The sequence below is a fragment of the Somniosus microcephalus genome, chromosome 25 (genome assembly GCF_052327205.1).
Source record: "Somniosus microcephalus isolate GS21.2 chromosome 25, FLI_Smic_1.0, whole genome shotgun sequence".
NCBI lineage: Eukaryota > Metazoa > Chordata > Chondrichthyes > Squaliformes > Somniosidae > Somniosus > Somniosus microcephalus.
In genome coordinates, this window is record NC_141011.1 from 47,961,801 (window position 1) to 47,980,781 (window position 18,981).

Here is an 18,981-nt window from a genome sequence, read left to right on the forward strand (position 1 = left end):
AACCTGTGGAAAAGTTGTCTTAATTTTAATTAATTGACCACTTACCTTTTAAAATGCAGGCCTTAACGCCTGGTTTTTACATTTCTAAAATCTAAAGACTTACCCTCATGGAAAAACCTGTAAAAAAAACGTAAGTTCAAAGCGCACGCGCAGACTCCCGCGCGCACGCGATCGACCTCTGAACCTCTTCGTTCAGAGGAACGTAAGTGCCAGTTTCCCGCGCATGCGCAGTGCATGCAAGAAACCGGCACTTCCATCGGGCCCACGCGTGAGTACCCCGTGCGTACTCACCCGTGGAGACCCGAATTTCTGGGCCATAATGTTTTCACCAAACACACAACCTTGGATTATCTGCTGCCTGCCATCTATCAACCAAGGCGCTTCACAGGAGTGTAATCGGACAAAAATTGACACCGAGCTACACAAGGAAACATTAAGACAGGTGACCAAATGTTAAGAAGCGTCTTAAAGGAGGAGAGGCTGAGATGGCGAAGCGGTTCAGGGAGGGAATTACAGAACTTGGGGCCTAAACAGCTGAGGGCACGGCCACCAATGGTGGGGGCGAAGGAAGTTGCGGATGCACAAGAATTGGAGGAATGCAGAGATATCGGAGGATTGTAGCCTGGAGGAGGTTACAGATATAGTGAGGATCGAGGCCATGAAGGAATTTGAACACAAGGATGAGAACGTTAAATTCGAGGTGTTGGTGGACCGGGAGGCAATGTAGGTCAGTGAGCGCAGGGGTGATGGGTGAACGGGACTTGGTGCGAGTCCCGTGGCTTGCTCTAGGCTCGGAGCTAGGACAAAGAGAAAAAAAAATCAACACGGGCTCCCACTCCTGATCATTCTCTTGTGACCCCTGCTGGAAAGTGTGTGTCTATGTGTACACACACATCAGGAGAGGACAGGGCTGCGCTGAAGCTGTTATACTTCCACATCCACTATCAAGTCTCACGCATGAAGAATGGCTAGTTGTCTAATTGGGCAAAGTACCAGAAGGCTGCTGGTCTCAGGAGAATTGCGCCCCAGCATGACTCACTGCCTTCAGGAGAGAAGATTAGACAGAATAGAATCATAGAATCACACAGCGCAGGAGGCCATTCGGCCCATCGTACCTGTGCCAGTTCTCTGAAAGAGCTACCAATTAGTCCCACTCCCCCGCTCTTTTCTAATAGCCCTGAAAATTTTTCCTTTTTAAGTAGGGATCCAATTTCCTTTTGAAAGTTACTACTGAATCTTCTTCCACCAACCTTTCAGGCAATGCATTCCAGATCAGCACAACTCGCCGAGTAAAAAAAAACTCATTTCCTCCTTAGCTTTTTTGCCAATTATTTTAATCCATGTCCTCTGGTTACAGACCCTCCAGCCAGTGGAAACTGTTTCTTCCATCAACTCTGTCAAAACCACTCAGAATTTTGAATACGTCTATTAAATCTCCCCTTAACTCCGTCTCTGCTCTAAGGAAAACAATCTTCAATCGTTCAATTGAGAAGTGGGAACTTGGATTGTGTACAAATACAGGAATCAGTACTTCACATTCAGAGCATTCCATCCCTTCAAACGAGCTAAGTTTTATTTGAATTTAAAAAAGATGTGTAAAATCTAGGCAAATCTTTGTGCAAGTTCGATTTAATTGAAGATGTAATAAAAAAGATATTTCAAACTTGGAAATGATTTGCTGTCAATTAAATTTAGTTCTGGACTTAATGAAAAATGATCTGTGTTTTCTACTGAATTTAACATTTTATAATTTTGAGCTCGCAATCTTGTTTCGAAGACTTAAGACGAAAGTTCAGAATGGTTTAGCAACTGATGGATTGCCCAGAGAGTGACTCACAATCACAGCACAAAATTAACACTAGCAAATAAATTTCATGTCATGTGAGCAGCTTTTAAGTTGATCTCTATTAAACGTCATTCACATCGGAGTTTAACTGCTGTGGTACTGAGAATACCCTGTAAGCAGTGCATTTAAGGAATAATAGACCAATATATTATTACAATAGTTCTATTAATTCTCCATGGTCTTTTTAAACCTTGCAAATAGACCACTGCAAAAAAATCCACACTGGAATCTGTATAAAGTCAAATTTGTGCAAAAATTCCTACTTCAAAGTCATTAACCTGATTTCAAACACATATTAAAATGAGAACAGACAGTACAATGAGTGAATGAGTTCTTTAAAATAAATTTAGAACTCACATAGAATACACAAAAGCCCCAATCAAACTCCTCCATGTGTAACAAAATTGTGCACGCTCATGTTTTGACACCAATAATCTTCAATCACGAATCAAACGCAGATTGTTTAAATCACGTATATAATGGTGGCTTTTTGATCCTGAAGATATACCGTCCTTTATAATTCTGCTGAATTCCTCCCTTGGTTTGAATTTCTAGATTTCTTGATCAACTACTTTGAAGCTTCACGTACGAACATGGGACACACAGAATGGATGCAGCAAAGCATGAAATGACTGGATGCATCCTAGGAAAGGCTTCTTAAATCACTGTCAGCTTGGCCCAGTTGGTAGCATACTTATCTCTGATTGAGAAAGTTGAGAAATCCTTCACTGTGTCACTTCATTGCAGTGTTGAGGGAGTTTCTACATCATTGGATGGTGCTATCTGTCCTACTCACAGAAACCCCACAGCGGAAGTTAAAGGTCCTACGGCACTATTCAAAGAGCAGGGGAGTTCTCCTAGTGTCTTGGACAACTTCTCTGATTCAACCAACACCAGCAGTGGAATTTAATTCCTTTGCTGTTTCCTGGATTTTGTTTTATGCAATAATGGCTGCCAAATTTGTCAATTTAGCAATGGTGAGTGCACTTCAAAGAAATTAATCACTTGAAGATGTCCTAAGAGACGTGATAAGGCACTGTACGAATACAATTATTGTTGCACTCATGTTAACCTATTTTAAAACTTTTCTAGACAGCACTTTTTAAAAAACGATCACTTTTAAGAAATCCAGATGGAATGTGTAAACTCAATAACACCATTCCTATGTGGAATATTTGTCTCCTAATAGGGAAAGGCCCATTGCAAATAAAAACTGTGCGTTGGACTATTTCAAATTTCATCCTTCTATAATATTACAATAATATAAACCAAACACTGTTCTATTATTTAGCCTCTCGCTTTTCCCGTCCCATATGCATCCTCATTAAGGAAAAGCAGCAATGCTCCTTTCTGCAATCTCTCTGCTGTGAATTTATTATTTATAGCGAAACTGAGTCTTTAGCTTTTCCCTGTTATTCAACAAAATTTAAATTTTTTTAGTTTTAAAGATCAGGTCTGTTTGCCTTCTGTCACTGTCTCTGTAACTATATCAGTCAGAGCCCCAAAAATAAAAAGGTATTAAATAATACTCAATTTCTAACTCTGTGCTCCTTGTTTCAGGGAAGGCACTGATGTGGAAAGGATGTGCTGTGCCCATCTTCTATTATGGTTTACAAGCTTTTAACTTTAACACTAAAAATAGCGATTTCTAGTTTCTTTTTAAAACTTCTTAACTCCATAATTGATGGATTTAGAAACATAGAAGATAGGAGCAGGAGTAGGCCATTCGGCCCCTTGAGCCTACTCCACCATTTAATGAGATCATGGCTGATCATCCAAACTCAGTACCCTGTCCCTGCTTTCTCCCCATACCCCTTGATCCCTTTAGCCTCAAGAAATATATCCAACTCCTTCTTGAATATATTTAATGAATTGGCCTCAACTGCCCTGTGTGGCAGAGAATTCCACAATTTAAAAAAAACTATTGGGAAAAATAAGCAACCTCTTGATTTATTCATATTGGACAGCCTAGCTGACGCATGACTTTCTTGAAGGCCACTTCAACAGTCCACTCTTTGCTCCTGTACAGAGGCACTCCCATTCCTTTAACCAATTCTGTCGATTCACAGAAGCAATCTTTTGCTTCAGTTCACACCACTTTCCTCCCTCTCCCAGTTCACATTGGCAGTACTGTATGTAAGCGCTCATTTACAGTGTCCCAGGTAGTTACCAAGTGCATGCAACTGTCTACATGACATATACCTTGCCCCACCCATGGTGACATGATCTTGTTTAAAAAAAAGTCTCTTAACTTTGCTGATTAATACCAATATAGGAAACAGAGCAAACAATGAGGAACAATCTATGCAATGGCTAATTACCAGCACTCTTCTCTTGGAGTCATTCAAGCCTCACTCCATGAATGGAGTACATAAGCTGTGCAAACTGCAGTGCTGCTTTGTCGGAGGTGACGGTGTTCAAATGAGACATTCATCCGAGGCTCGGCATGCACGTTCTATTGTTCAGGTGGATGTGGAAGATCCCACGAGACAGTTTAAAGAAGTGGAGGGAGGTCGATCCAACATTCTGCCCTCAACCACCAGCAACAAGATTAACTGGTCATTCATCTTATTGTGTGCTGGGTCTACCGACATAACAACTATTATTGCACTTCAAAGTAATTCATTGTGCTTGGAGACATTACCGAGAAATGATAGAAGGGGTCCTATGAATTCAAGTAAGTGACAAATGCAGTTCAATGTGGATAAGTGTAAAATAATTAATATGGGAGCAAGGAACTTAATGTTTGCAGTAAATAGAGCAGTCATACTGCATGTTGATCCGGAAAGTGATCTAGGGATTATTGTAGACAAATCTATATGTTGTTAGCCCAGTGCTTAACTGTAATAAAAAAAACTTAGGTACTGATTAACAGAGATAACATTCAAATCAGAAATTCTTCAGTTGTTTTATAAGGTGTTGGCTAAATCCGGTCTTAAGCAGTTCTGGTAATCTTATCATAGGAAGGATATTACTGCCCTTGAGAAGGTACAAAACCGAGCAAAGATAATTCCAGGCTTTGGGAATCGAAATTATCGGGGAAAATAAGGAAGCTGGGCCTGTTTGTCTTTGGAAAAGAGATTTCAAGTTTATCTAATTGAGTTTCTCTAGGTTAGGGAGGGAACTGACTGAGCAAATTGTTTGTTATGGTGAAGCGTTCAAATAACCAGAAGAGTGAAAAATTAAATTTGAACAAGTTAGGCGTGTTACAGTTGGGGCTTCCCCCCCCTCCCCCCCGTCTCCAGAAAAAATAACCTTTTCTTTAGTTCCCAGTTAGAATACAAGTTTTCATAAACAAACTGAGTCTGTGGTAAACTGAGAGATTCAGTGTTTGTATCACTTTATAAACTTCAGACGGGAGTGAGCCTAGCCTTGTACAGAGCGTCAGTTCTCTATATAAATCTCTCTCTCTCTCCCTCTCTTAGGTAGTCCCTCGGAACCGAGGATGACTTGCTTCCACACTAAAAAGGAGTTCTCAGGTGACTGACGAGTCCAATGCAGGACGTACAGTCTCTGTAGCAGTACGGCGTTCTGGTCTGTCGCTGTTGGGGTTGTCCATGAGGGTCCTGGCGTTCCAGGTCCCGAACTTCATTTTAAAGGGTGGAAGATGCCTGTGCGTGAATTCTTTTAACGTGGGGTGGCCGTTGCACACCAGCTACCACACGGGCTTGACAGGGCAAGGTCTTGGGCCAATGACAAGGGGATCCAAGACGATTGGAGACCAGGCTCTGCTACATCAGCCTAGCATACACTCCCAGGGCAGGACCCTTCCAAACTGCTAACTATACAATGCACAGTCTAGTCTGGGGAGGCTAAAAGCAGGCCTGGTGCCCGGAAACCTTAATATGGCCAACAGGCATCAATATGTCTGGTCTGCAATAAAGCTTTTTGCTCCTGACCGTCAGACTGGTTTGGCACGCTACTCGAGCCAGGAAGACCCTGTTTCAGATGTGCAAACTGTAATGATATCAGCGAATAGTGATGGTATTTGCCTGTTTGATTATTGATGCCTTACCAGCATATTTGCCTGATTGATTATTTATGCCTGACCAGCAGAGGGCATGTGAGAGACAAGCAGGTTAGTTTTGGTTTCGTTTTAGATGGATCTCTAAGATGGTGTCTCCTGTAATGCTGTTAACTGAGTTGAACAAACTTTAGATAAAAAGTCATTCTCTTTCATGAATGTGTCGTCATTGAACCCACATACAAATCAATACACAAACACCTATTCTGTGCACAATTCATTTTGAAACAGATGTTGCCAGAGAGACAAATGAGCAAGCAAGCCTAAGACAGATCCATATTTTTATATTCACATTCAACTCAGTGATCTCTGATATGTATGGTGCTTGCACAGCATTAACTAAACACTAAATGGTCCCGATAGGGTGAACACATTGCACCAATTATACTCCAAGGTCTCCCTTGTATTGTTACATAGGCCCTGGTAAGACCACACCTGGAGTATTGTGTACAGTTTTGGTCTCCTTACCCAAGGAAGTATATACTTGCCATAGAGGGAGTGCAATGAAGGTTCACCAGACTGGTTCCTGGGATGGGGGGATTGTCCGATGAGGACAGATTGAGTAGACTAGGCCTGTATTCTCTTGAATTCAGAAGAATGAGAGGGGATCTCATTGAAACATACAAAATTATTACAGGGCTTGACAGGGAGGATGTTTCCCCTGGCTGGGGAGTCTAGAACCAGGGGTCACAGTCTCAGAATAAGGGGTCGGCCATTTAGGACTGAGATGAGGAGAAATTTCTTCACTCAGAGGGTGGTGAATCTTTGGAATTCTCTACCCCAGAGGGCTGTGGAGGCTCAGTCGTTGAGTATATTCAAGACAGAGATCGATAGCTATTTGAATATTAAGGGAATCAAGGGATATGGGGATAGAGCAGGAAAGTGGAGATGAGGTAGAAGATCAGCCATGATCTTACTGAATGGTGGAGCAGGCTCGAAGGGCCAAATGGCCGACTCCTGCTCCTAATTCTTATGTTTTTGTTATTCTTGGACAGAATGTTCTAGAGGATCAGAAAATAAAAATACACCAACACATTATCACACGAATTATTTGGACATCATAATCTCCAGGTAAATCAAAGACAAAATATGACAGGGTTAGATGAAGAAGGGTGGGAGGAGGCTCGTGTGGAGCATAAACGCCGGCATAGACCTGTTGGGCCGAATGGTCTGTTTTGTTTTGTAAATACTTTGCAATTGTAATGCCATTTTAAGCCCCAGGGCTTCGGGACTGCGGAAGGAGAAGTGAACAGTAAGGAAGAGGGACAACATATTGAGCACCACCAGGAACTGTACTGAAAGTTTGCGTGGCAATGATAAACATGCTTTGGAGTGCAAGAAATGACCTACCGTTTACTGTTGATGAAGCAGGCAGCACGCTTTAAGGTCTGGGAGATGAGCAGGTCATCATTGTGTAAATTTTACTTGTTAAAATTATCGAAAATAAACAAATGTGGGTGTATTGGTATCCCCAGCTTCTAGAAACTATGAAAAGGAGTGTGTAGGGTGCACTCTGTGTGAGTCTTAAGGGTATGAGATCTCTGCAGGGGTAGAAATACAAGACTTTAGTAAGTAGCCCCTAACCACAGTAAATTGCTTATTAGCGACCGTTTTGCCCACCAAAACCTTTTGTCACCTCAGAAGGCAGGCAAATATATATATTAAAAAAGACTTGCATTTCTATAGCGCCTTTCACAATCACTGAATGTCCCAAAGTGCTTTACAGCCAATGAAGTACTTTTTGAAGTGTAGACACTGTTGTAATGTAGGAAATGCGGCAGCCAATTTGCGCACAGCAAGCTCCCACAAACAGCAATGGCCAGATAATCTGTTTTAGCGCTGTTGGTTGAGGGGGTAAATATTGGCCAGGACACCGGGGAGAACTGCCCTGCTCTTCTTCGAAATAGTGCCATGGGATCTTTTACATCCGAGAGGGCATCTCAGTTTAACGTCTCATCTGAAAGACGGCACCTCCAACAGTTCAGTACTCCCTTAGTACTGCCCTGGAGTGTCAGCCGAGATATTGCCAAAGCACCAGTTGATCAGATTTATTTACCGATAAAATATACTGAAGACCGACCAGACAAGCAGCACAATACTTACATAATGGAATTGGAATTAGTTCCACAGGGGTTAATATGTTCTTTTCAGAAAGATGCTTCATACCTCTTCCGAGTAAGCACTTGGGTGTTCCAGTCTCTGATATTACAGGAGATGATTCCTCTCAGAGCCCCTATAAGCCCATCATGTGATAGTGACCTGTGAAATAGTGAACTCAAGACTCCAAGAGGTTATAAAGTTGTCCTCTGATGTAAAATCCAGCTCATTGAAAATTTGTCTTCGGCAAACGCGCATCACAACTCATGCATCAATAGTTCAGTGATGTTTACACGACTGTTAGATGAGTTCTCGTCAGCCAATACAGGAGAAAGTTACAATCTGAAACAATCATCATGAAGAGAAATTCACAGAGTTGCAATGTGGAGGAACCTCGAACACAAACAATGGATTACATTTTGTGTAACCTGGTTTGGAAAGATGCAATGAAGAAACCCATTTAGGACAGATGCTTACCATTGAATACAATGACTAGGTTTGATTCCATTAGGCTGGCCGCATAGGAATATAAGAGAATAGGAACAGGAGTAGGCCGTTCAGCCTCTCAAGCCTGTTCTGCCATATCATGGGATGATCTGTACCTCAACTGCATATTGCTCGATACCCATTTCTAACAAAAATCTATCGATCTCAGTCTTGAAAATTTCAATTGAACCAGCATCTACCAACATTGCCACAGAACAAAGAATCCTCACACAGATCTGAGAATTATAGCTGGTTCAAACCATTAAAAAATGGATTTACCTATCCTAGATAAAATCACATCAAATAAAGGCAGAAATATATATTTCCATCACAAGGAAAAGGGAAGACAGGCAGAACTTTTTATACGCAGAGGGCAATAGGGTTGTGGGCTATACCAGGCAAGGCCATTATAAATAGGCTCATAAGGCAACTGGATAGTGACAGATATAATGACAAGGTACCTAGGGACAAATAGTCTTGTTCAAGTTCCTGCAAGTTTATTTTCTTCTGTGATCCCAGCTGAAATCGAGCAATCATGGTGGAAAACCTGACAAAATTGGGTTGCCCGGCCGGCCACTCCATTGTCACCCTGAGCTCTATTACGCTTCCCCCACGCCTGCTGGGACTGCACCCCCCCCCCCACTCCCGGACCTGATGCATGTAAATGCTGGCGGGGAGAGAAGAACCTGCCTCCTAGTCCACTTCCCTCCTGTCCACCCCTGACCGTTGCTCCCTGGGACTTTTGCCAAAGATCGCAGCAGTCCCAGGGTAGTGGTGGAAAAACTCCAAATTTTGCCATCCAATTTCCACCCTCCCACACCATACTCTTACCTGGTTCGCTGCCGAGGCCTACAAAGCCAGGAGCTTCCATCACCTTTGGGGTTCTTCTGCCCTTTTAAGGCCGCTTAACACCTCTCCTAGTACGGTAGCGGTGGTCCTACTGCAGCAGTACCTTATTTCACTCTTTGGCACTGGTGGGCTTCCGTCTTTGTCACTGGAATCCCGCCAGGAGCCCGCCCTGCATGCCAAATGACCCCAGGCCCAGGAAAATAGGATTGTATTGCATGCAAAGTTAAATGGGTGGGTCAGAGAGGAGCATTTTCTCGCTCTGCCTTCAGAGAAGTGCAAGCGCAAAAGCCATGCATTCACAAGGAGATACTATTCTTGGCCCTTGGGTTGTGCTATTGTGCAAGCAGATATAGGGCTCAGTCAGCTCCCATAAAAGCAAGATCCTCAGAGCGTTTAAAATAGTGACTGATGTCATTAAAGCTGAGAAGTTACAACTTACCATCAACATTTTAAGAATTCTCCAAGTTACTTTAAGTACCCGCTCTATCAGAAAAATGCACAAAATTTCTGTAAAATCAGCTGCAATTGCCCCAAGAAGCAAAATTACTTAAAAAAAAGCGCACAGGTTTTTCCGTGCCGGTTTTCTTGATTTCGGTTGGTACCAAAACATTGAAAGTGTTAGTTTTGCTGCACGCTAGTGTCTCTCATATGGGGAGTGCTGACCATTCTTTAAGTCCATACAAAATTTTAATGCAACCCAAATCCTAAATTGGGTTATTTCATTAAACGAAAGCACCCAGATGCATTTATGGGCTTGATTTACTGGTACTAATCATGCACTGTTTGAGGGGTGGACTGTTTTGTTTGCTGATCACAGCAGAATACACAAATACTGTAATTCTACCATTTAACTACTAATTGCAAATACTGTATACAAACTTGACCCCATGGATACTTAGTTTTCCCTTTGTGTCCCGAACTGGATGTTCATGTCTTTTCCATGTGGACTGAGATGAGGAGGAATTTCTTCACCCAGAGAGTGGTGAACCTGTGGAATTCTCTACCACGCAAGGCAGTTGAGGTCAATTCATTAAATATATTCAAGAAGGAGTTAGATATATTTCTTAAGGCTAAAGGGATCAAGGGATATGGAGAGAAAGCAGGGACAGGGTACTGAGTTTGGATGATCAGCCATGACCTCATTAAATGGCGGAGCAGGCTCAAGGGGCCGACTCCTGCTCCTATCTTCTATGTTTCTATGTGTACTTCTTCTATGATAGCATCACGCCCGCCATTACCACACTGTATCATAAAATTCTATGATTCATATTGTTGTTATTTGCTTCTTCTTTATATTTGTCTGCAATGTTACAGCACAAGATTTTGTGGCGTACACATCTGCTTAATTCTCCAGTTACATAAAACATTTTTCACAACATTTAGCTGTTTCAGTCACGAGGTAGATTAATGGAGTGCTCATCGTGCACGGTCTGTAACTCTGCACCACTGACAAAATCCCGTGCTCATTTAGATCATGTTCATCTACTCCTCAATGTAACACAGTCGATTTATCATCTGACTTTTTAAATTGAGAGTGGTTACTTGACTGGCCGTATCTAGGTTGTTTCCAGTGCTGTATGGGGACATAGGATAATACAGCACCGAAGGAGGCCATTCGGCCCATCGTGTCAGTGGCGACTCTTTGAAACAGCTATCCAATTACTCCCGCCCCTCCTGCTCTTCCCCATGACCCTGCAAATTTCCCTGTCAAGTATATATTGAATTCCCTTTTGAAAGTTACTATTGAATCTGCTGCCACCTCCCTTTCAGACAGTGCATTCCAGATCATAACAACTCGCTGTGTAAAATTTTTTCGCCTCATCTCCCCTCTGGCTCTTTTGACAATTATCTTAAATCTGTATCCTCTGGTAACCGATCCAGTCTCTCCTTATTTACTCTCTCAAAACCCTTCATAGTGGTGGAGCTGGAACTATAAAGACATGGTGGAACTATCAAACTATGTTCCCCAGTGATTCCTAGGATGAAATAAGCAAACATTCCCCCCCACTCAAACCACCTTCTCTCCTGAATGCTGTGACATAGCTTCCCATTCATCTTAATTGACGTAAAATAGGACAGCGGAATCTCAGATGAACTTGCTAAGGTGTTTGTCTGCTACCAACTCATGATGTAGTTTCAGGACTCATATCAGCAAGGTCAGGAATGACAGTTTCTTAAGTGTAATAAGCTTAAGGCTACAAAATAGGCCCGGAGCAAAGGCGTTCGTCGCTGGCCCTGAAGTAAGTTTCGCACAATGATCTCGCGATCTCTGTGTTGAGAATTTCGGGGTTTCCGACGCGTAATTCAAATCAACGGAAGTTTTGGGGGATTTTCAATGAAGAGCTGCGGTGAGGTCAACAAGCTGTCTAAGCAGCCAATCAAAACGCAGAATTCTCACAGACAGCGAACCAGGAAGTGGGCAAGCTCCTAAAATTTTTACTTTTTTAAAAATGTTAGAGAGAGCAAAAAAAAAAGATTGGGGCTCTCACACGGGGAAAAGGCAAACCTGAAATAAAGTTCAACAAACTTAAAAAAAAAAATTATTTAAAAAAAAATTAAAGCGCAGGCTGTGGAAGAGCAGTAAATGACTGACCGCAAATCAGGATTTCTGTGTTGGGCTGCACATGCGCTAAATCCCGAAGTTGCGATCAGTTTCAAAGGCGAAATGACAGCGAATGCTGCCAGTTCGCAGTCATCAGGACTGCAAATTCCGGGCCATAATGTCAGGAGGAGAAAATTAGGCCCCCTGGTTGTATTAAGAGCACGGTATCTGTTGCTGTATACAGAGCCATCCAAAGCGAAGGCAAGGCCATTCAATCCTCAGATATAACCATTCAGAAAGAAAAACTTTTAATGATAAAGTTACAGAACTTACCAAACATAAAAGGGCTTCCAAGGCCACTTAAACAACTGTCTTTCTATTTACAAAAACTAACCATCTTTCACTAGTGCACCCACCAGCACAGTGGAAAACAATAATGAGAAGTGAGCTGGCACACCGACTCTCCTGTAGTTGTGCAGTCAAATGAAAACATGAATGCTGCAGTGCTGTTTGGTTTATTTAAGTCACAAATATTTCAAAAATTACAAAATACTCAAATGGAGAAAACACAGGACTCACAATCTTTGCTTCTACTTTTTGTTTACATTGTGTTATCCCATGGCAAACTACTATTATATACATTAAGCTTCAAGATATATATAAATTTAGCATCAGAATGTACATTCTGCTAATGCTGCAGTGAAATAAGAAGCTGGACCATTGACAACATTAAACATTATACTTCTGAAAACACAAAAGCAAAAAAAAAACCTGAACCTTTGTGTCACTATCCAGGGTGTGCGCACACCGTGTAAGTTCTTTCTTTTAATTAAACACAGTCCTATGACAGTGAACACCACATAACAGTCTACAATGGCCAATATACAGTCCTTGATAAAATCAAGGGGAAAGACAGATACGCACCATCAGGAAACCAGTCACCCAGTACAGACATCAACCAGACTCTCTGCATTCAGCATCCGACAACATGTGATAGTTTCATCAATAAAATGTGAAGCTCAAACTTGCAAAAACTTTTAAGAATGATATTTTCAGTTGTTTAAAGATATAAAAACGTGATTGACAAAAGCAAGATCAGTAAACCCCTGCTTTAAAATTAATGTTACTTTACTGACAAGACTTCAGCTCTGTTTGCTGGTATCTCAGATACACAAACTGCTGACACTGGTGCATCATGGTTAAGTATGACTATTTTTCGCTACTTTTAAGTAAAAATGAGTATAAATTTCCACAAGGTAATTAAGAGCCCAAAACTAAAAATGGCTGCTATGATATTACATATTATAAAAGGAACTTCAAAACTGAATGTTTTTTGACTGGCTATCATTATCCTTTAACTCTACAACTTTTCAGAACATTTATCCCAGAAATAAAAAGATTTTTCCATCAGACTTCAAGCACAGGCCTTTGATCCAACTCTCTGATTAACACAAAAGATTACTCCCCTCTTGGAAGCGTTGCCATTGAGAGAGAAACGTACACATGCGTACAATTTACTTCTATAGTTAAGGGGACTGAGCTGCTCAAATGCTCATCAACGACCTGTTGTTAACTGACATGATGGGTGTTGGGTTACAGTAAAGAATAATGACAACAGTTCAACTTATATTTTTGGTCCTTTTTTCAGTTTCCCCAAACTTTATAACCCATTTTGTGAAAATGGCTTGTGTGACACTTTAATGCCCATGATTCCAATACCTAATTATGGGCTATTGGCCCCCACATAACAAAATAAATTGACAAGCAAAAAATCGGCATGATGTCACAGATACATGCAATACTTTAATGAGTATTTAATGAAAGCAAAGATGCTGGAAGTTACGTTAAACGCATCAAATATAAAAGTAGCTTATTTGTTCTGTATAATGAGTTAATTTTTAAAATATTAAATTATAGAATTATCACTATAAAGTGGAGATGAAAGATTCAACCATCTCTTAAATAGTTTGGATACTGAAAATGTTTTTAATGATTAGAATGGAAAGCCTACATTTTTTCACGCTGTTGGCAAGAGACCAGTCTAGTAATAGTCTGCACTGTCGACCAGCATGGTACGGGATGTCCAAACCCAGTGATGGTAAAAATACTATTTATGCAGCATTTTATTATTATTTTAATTAAAATCTATGTTGACGTTTGTCTGGACCACAATCCCTGCAACCTGTTGATGCATGCCACTGCTACTAGACACACTAAAAAAAAACACTCCATTTCAGAGGAAACATTACCATACAGCTAATTTCTCCTTTAATTAAAGGAGGTGAAGCTGTTTAAAACACTTAAACTTTGCAGTCTGTTATCCAATTAGAAATCCACAACTAATCCTTTACGTATAAGGTTAATTTTCTTTATTTACAAACTCAAAAGCCATGCCACAGATTTGACTTTTCTTTAAAATTATGAGGATATCCTACATATTATTTAAGGAATCATAAAATGTACTATAGTACTTATAGTCAGAACTTATTCTGTTCGCCTTTTTTGTTTTGTTTTAGTTAGGTTGTATTGTGCAGTGACCGTTTGAAACCCGGTCTAGTACCAATACAGCTGGAAACACAGCTCAGTGTGTATTTCCAATTATCATGTTACAGAATACAATGTCGTGCAAAGATCCACAGCCAGCCTCGAATGATCCCCTCCACAGATGAATATTACAAAATAAAATCATACAATCCTTTTTTGGGGGGTGGGGGGGCGGGGGAAATCTTTCCAGTAAGATCTCCTTTTTTCATTCTTGCAGGATGTCAGAGCTCCTTCCAAAGTACTGGTTGAATGACCCTTGCCCCTGTGAGCGAGCCTTCATACGATTCAGGACTTAAAGTGGCTTGTCACTCTCTTTTTTCAGCCGACTGCAAGAGAAACAGAAGTGCACTTTTGAAAATAAACACCTTTGGATGCTTTTATTTTATATACCATCAGATGTATTAGGTTAAAATGAGAGTGCATGTTTTGCTCACTTACCTGTGCTAAAAAAAACATTAAACTGGAAAAATATAGAGCTCCGTCAGGTTCAATAAAAGTTGGACAACAGTGCTTTTTTTTTATTGTCCTGTCATGCCGGCTTCATTTGGCCCATGATGGACCAGATAAGCTCTATACCTATAGGCCAAGTTGGACAGTAGGTACATTTCAACAGAAAAGTTAATGATCCACAATTTCACTAAGACACACCCACTGAATACAATGATGCAATTTCCCCGCTATGACAAGGCCAGAACACATCACGTGCATTAGCAGTTTCCATGCACATCTGCCAGACATTCAGAATCGCTGCTAGAATCAGTGGAAACTGCTTGGCTGAGTGTGGATAAATTCCACACACTTTTTCCTGAACTGTTCTGGATTTTCAGATCAAGCACTGATGAGAGAATTTTTTTTGGCTTTTACAGGTTGTACTTAGGAACAGGTGTAAGTCAATCAGTCCTTCAAGCCTGACTGATTTATACCTCAACTCTATTTATCCACCTTTGCTCAATACCCTTGATACACTATTTACCCAGAAAAAAATCGACCAATCTCAGTCGTAAAATTTCAATTGACCCAGGTTTCACGGCCTTTTGGAGGAGACAGTTCCAGATTTCCACGAGCCTGTATGTGGAAAAAGTGCTTCCTGATTTCACTCCTAAATGGCCAAGCTCTAATTGTAAAATTATATCCCCTTGTTCTGGATTCCCTCACTAGAGGAAATAGTTTCTCTGTATCTACCCTATCAAATCCTTAAACATCTCGGTCAGATCATCCCTCAATCTTCTAAACTCAACGGAATACAAATCAAATTTATGCAACCTGATCTCAATTTAAGCCTTTAAGCCCTGGTATCATTGTGGTGAATCTGCGCTGGACCCCCTCCAAGGCCAATACATCATTCCTGAGGTTTGGTGCCCAAAACTGAATACATTACTCTAGATAGGGTTTGACCAAAGCTGTGTACAACTGAAGCATCACTTCCTCACTTTTGTATTCCAACGCCTTGAGATAAAAGTCAACATTCCAGTCGCCTTCTTAATTACTTCTTGTACCTGTGCGCTAGCTTTTAGTAATTTATGTACATGGACACAAAAATCTCTTGGCTCCTCCACAGCTCTCAAGACTTTCACCATTAAGAAAATATTCTGACTTGCCTTTCTGGGATCCAAAATGGATGACCTCACAGTTCCCAACATTGAACACTGTTTGTCATAGTTTTGCCCACGTCTCTTTGTAACTTTGTATAAGTAAAGGATACAATTTTACTACTGCCCCCGCCCCCCAACTCATAGCATAACACTCCTGCTGTTGAATATCCTAGGTTCTCAGCTGTTACAGCAATAACTGAAGAGTGAGCAGTGCTCATACCAACACCCCATGATAGAGAATGTTATGGAAATCAATCAAAAATGCCATGAGAAGAAAGTAAACACAGACATGCAAATGTCGTTGTCCGCAGATTAAAAAGGTCCTTAGTTTCAAAAATTTAACGTAGCACAAAGGTGTTTTAGCACAAGTATGTCTGCGCTATTTTCGTGCTTGTGCACTATTTTAAGATTTGCATTTTGCAGTGGTGCTAGGCACTTGAGGATTTTTTTCGGCATGCTGCATATTTAGCAGAATGTTTAGGGGCTACTTTCAAAATCAAAACACAAATGGCATGTTTTCACCATGCTAATTTTTTGAAACAAGTCCAATATCTGATGAGAGTAAGTCACTTACAAGTTTTGTTGCAATCTAATGAGAAGTCTTTACCTCACAGAGTTCACAAGTCAGTGTTTATGGGTACATAAACGGATGCAGCTAGGGTTTCCACCTTGCCTAATATTGAAAGGAACCAAGAGTTTGATGAGAAAAAGTCTGTGTCAAGTTTTAATTATTTTTTTTTTTGCTGATTTTCTCCCCTTTCAATCCTGAAGGTGCTGGGCACTAAGACCAATTGTAGCACCTCCAATATCACCCTGGCCGAAATCAGCACACACTAGGGCTCAAATCTGGGAGCTACCTGGTCTTTGTGGGTCAGTGCCATATCACTTGATGCAACTGTCCGATGAATGTCAAATTTTGTTTGATACTACTCCTGCGAAGCGCCTTGGGACGTTTGACTACTTTAAAGGCGCTCTATAAATGCAAGTTGTTGCTGAATCACTGGGTGACCTCATTCCTTATCAAGTTAAGTGGAAATTCAATTAAAACACCTGTAAGTTACTGGGCTAACAGGGTGGTGCCCAAATACAGAACGTTCAGATCTGTATGGTCAGATGCATGATGTTTCTTAAACCTGTGATTTTTTTTTTTGAAAGGGCCAAGTCTGATAAATATTGTACAAGGATGACTTTTTGAGTTTGTAAAGTGAAACATTACTTCTTCTAGGTGTGTGAATTGGCACGTGAATGGTATAGTTTAAAAGAAACCAAGGTCTCATAAGTGATTACAATGAGGGACTCCAGGTTATAATCTGACAAAGCATTGAGGTGACATTGCTTTTTAGAGATAGATGAACACATGGGCGATTTTGAATTTCTTCATTTTCTAAAGGAACCCCTTGTTATGAAGACTGGAGGGCACTGGTTAAACTTTGGTGAATTATTTTAAAGTTTTTGGTGACAGTTTTGTTAGGTGTTTCTGGAAAGCAGAGGGGAGAATTAATCATAAAAATAGAAAAATAAAGGTTACACAATAACAAAACTACTATAATTTTCATGGGCTGCTAAACTTAGTATTTTAATACACAAGATTTTTAATCAACTGTTATTTATTGTAGTTCATGCACAGCGAGGCATTGTTTAGTAACATTTTCAATTTACAGGGCAGTTATAGCTTATATTTTCAAAAGGTTCATGTTGGTTTAGTTCATGACCTCTGTACAGTGACAGTGCTGCCATATTACTCTGTACAGCACCGCTACCAGTGAATGTTGTGATATCAGGTGTGCAAAATGCAAAGATAATTCACCCTCCACTACTGACATTCTCACTGAGGTAGATGAACAAGGAAATTAGCATTTTGATAAATGCTCAGTAAAACATGAGACAGAGGAGGGATACTTTCCTCCCTTGATATGTGTTTACTTGCCTCTCATCTGAAACAGCAGTCAAATTTTCTCCAAAAAAAAAGTTTAAAAATACTCCATAAAAAATAAAATTCCCTCTGGATTTAACATGGTCCTGAAAAAGTCAGTGCTAAAACACAGTGCCAAAAGTGACAGCGCTAAAAGCACCAGACGCACTGACACCTTTCAATGTGGATCCAAAACAGCAAATGAAAAGATTTGCATGTCTATTCATTTGGAAAAACAAACATATTGCTCTGTTAAGGACGATCTCACCGTCAAAGGATAGTGTAAGTTCACAGCTATGCCAGAGTGTAAAACGACTTGCATATCAATTTTAAGACAAGTGAATTATTTGTTTGTCCCCATTTAGCTCTGGGAAGATGCTCTTCAGAAAGGAATGCTGAAGGCATCCAATCACAACTGAATTTTTAACTGAGAAATTACAGACACAAATTAGCAACCCAGCACTCGATGTCACAAGCTCAGCTGCTCAGATTTCACAATATTTACGACCCACCAACTATCGATGTTCAGATTCAAAATGGGTAAAGTAAATCTATAAAAGGGGCAGAATAATCTCGAGTTGGTTGAGTTTGCATTAGTGAAACTTATAAGGATATCTATTTCAGAGGGGAAATACTGCAAACGTAGCAAGATCCGGCTATCCCTACCTGTAATAGTCTTCTTGTCCAGGAAGGGGACCTCCGTGCATATGGTGATGGCCATGTAGCCACTGCTGTTCCATGGCTAGTCTCTGCAGTTCTGCTGACTGGGCGTGCATTGCTTGCAGTTGGTGCGCTGCTGACATTGGGGCCGGAATAGCACCGGGCAGGTCTCTGTAAGGTCCACCTGAAAGCAAGAAGAAAGGTCGCTTTGCTTTGCTTCTATAGGTTGGAAAACATAACATGCTAAATGCACAGGTTAAACAGAAAACGAAATGACAATTTACCGCCTACTAATATTTATATATGTATGCTAATTAAAAAGAGCGTTTGTCACAATTTAAAGAACCTGTCTATAATAACTAAAATATATAACCTCACAATAATATTAACATGTAATGACTTGGGGAGAAATAGTTTGCTTGAATGTCT

The 18,981-nt window shown here is 40.7% G+C and overlaps 1 protein-coding gene and 1 long non-coding RNA gene across 12 annotated transcripts in view; one reads left to right on the forward strand and one right to left on the reverse strand.

Moving 5' to 3' along the window:
• Positions 1 to 224: 224 nt before the first annotated feature.
• Positions 225 to 6,023, forward strand: LOC147100776 (uncharacterized). Of its 3 annotated transcripts, none has more exons than XR_015073571.1 (3): positions 225 to 2,823; positions 4,122 to 4,523; positions 5,272 to 6,023. It is a non-coding gene; the product is annotated as an uncharacterized LOC147100776 (long non-coding RNA). The 3 variants fall into 3 exon arrangements; XR_015073570.1 differs by having other exon boundaries at positions 225 to 727; positions 2,402 to 4,523; XR_015073569.1 differs by having other exon boundaries at positions 225 to 4,523.
• A 6,320-nt stretch (positions 6,024 to 12,343) lies between these two features.
• Positions 12,344 to 18,981, reverse strand: part of rerea (arginine-glutamic acid dipeptide (RE) repeats a) — a 527,918-nt gene continuing 521,280 nt past the window's right edge. For 7 of the 9 annotated variants that reach the window (XM_085967342.1, XM_085967347.1, XM_085967343.1 and 4 more), the window contains 3 exons: positions 18,559 to 18,736; positions 16,588 to 16,653; positions 12,344 to 14,714 (listed from right to left, as the gene is read on the reverse strand). In XM_085967342.1, the coding sequence (XP_085823468.1) occupies positions 16,605 to 16,653; positions 18,559 to 18,736 (227 nt within the window). In that variant the 3' untranslated portion in view covers positions 12,344 to 14,714; positions 16,588 to 16,604. Of the gene's footprint in view, positions 14,715 to 16,554; positions 16,654 to 18,558; positions 18,737 to 18,981 lie in introns of all 9 variants that reach the window. The other 2 variants (XR_015073572.1, XM_085967345.1) reach the window with 2 other exon arrangements.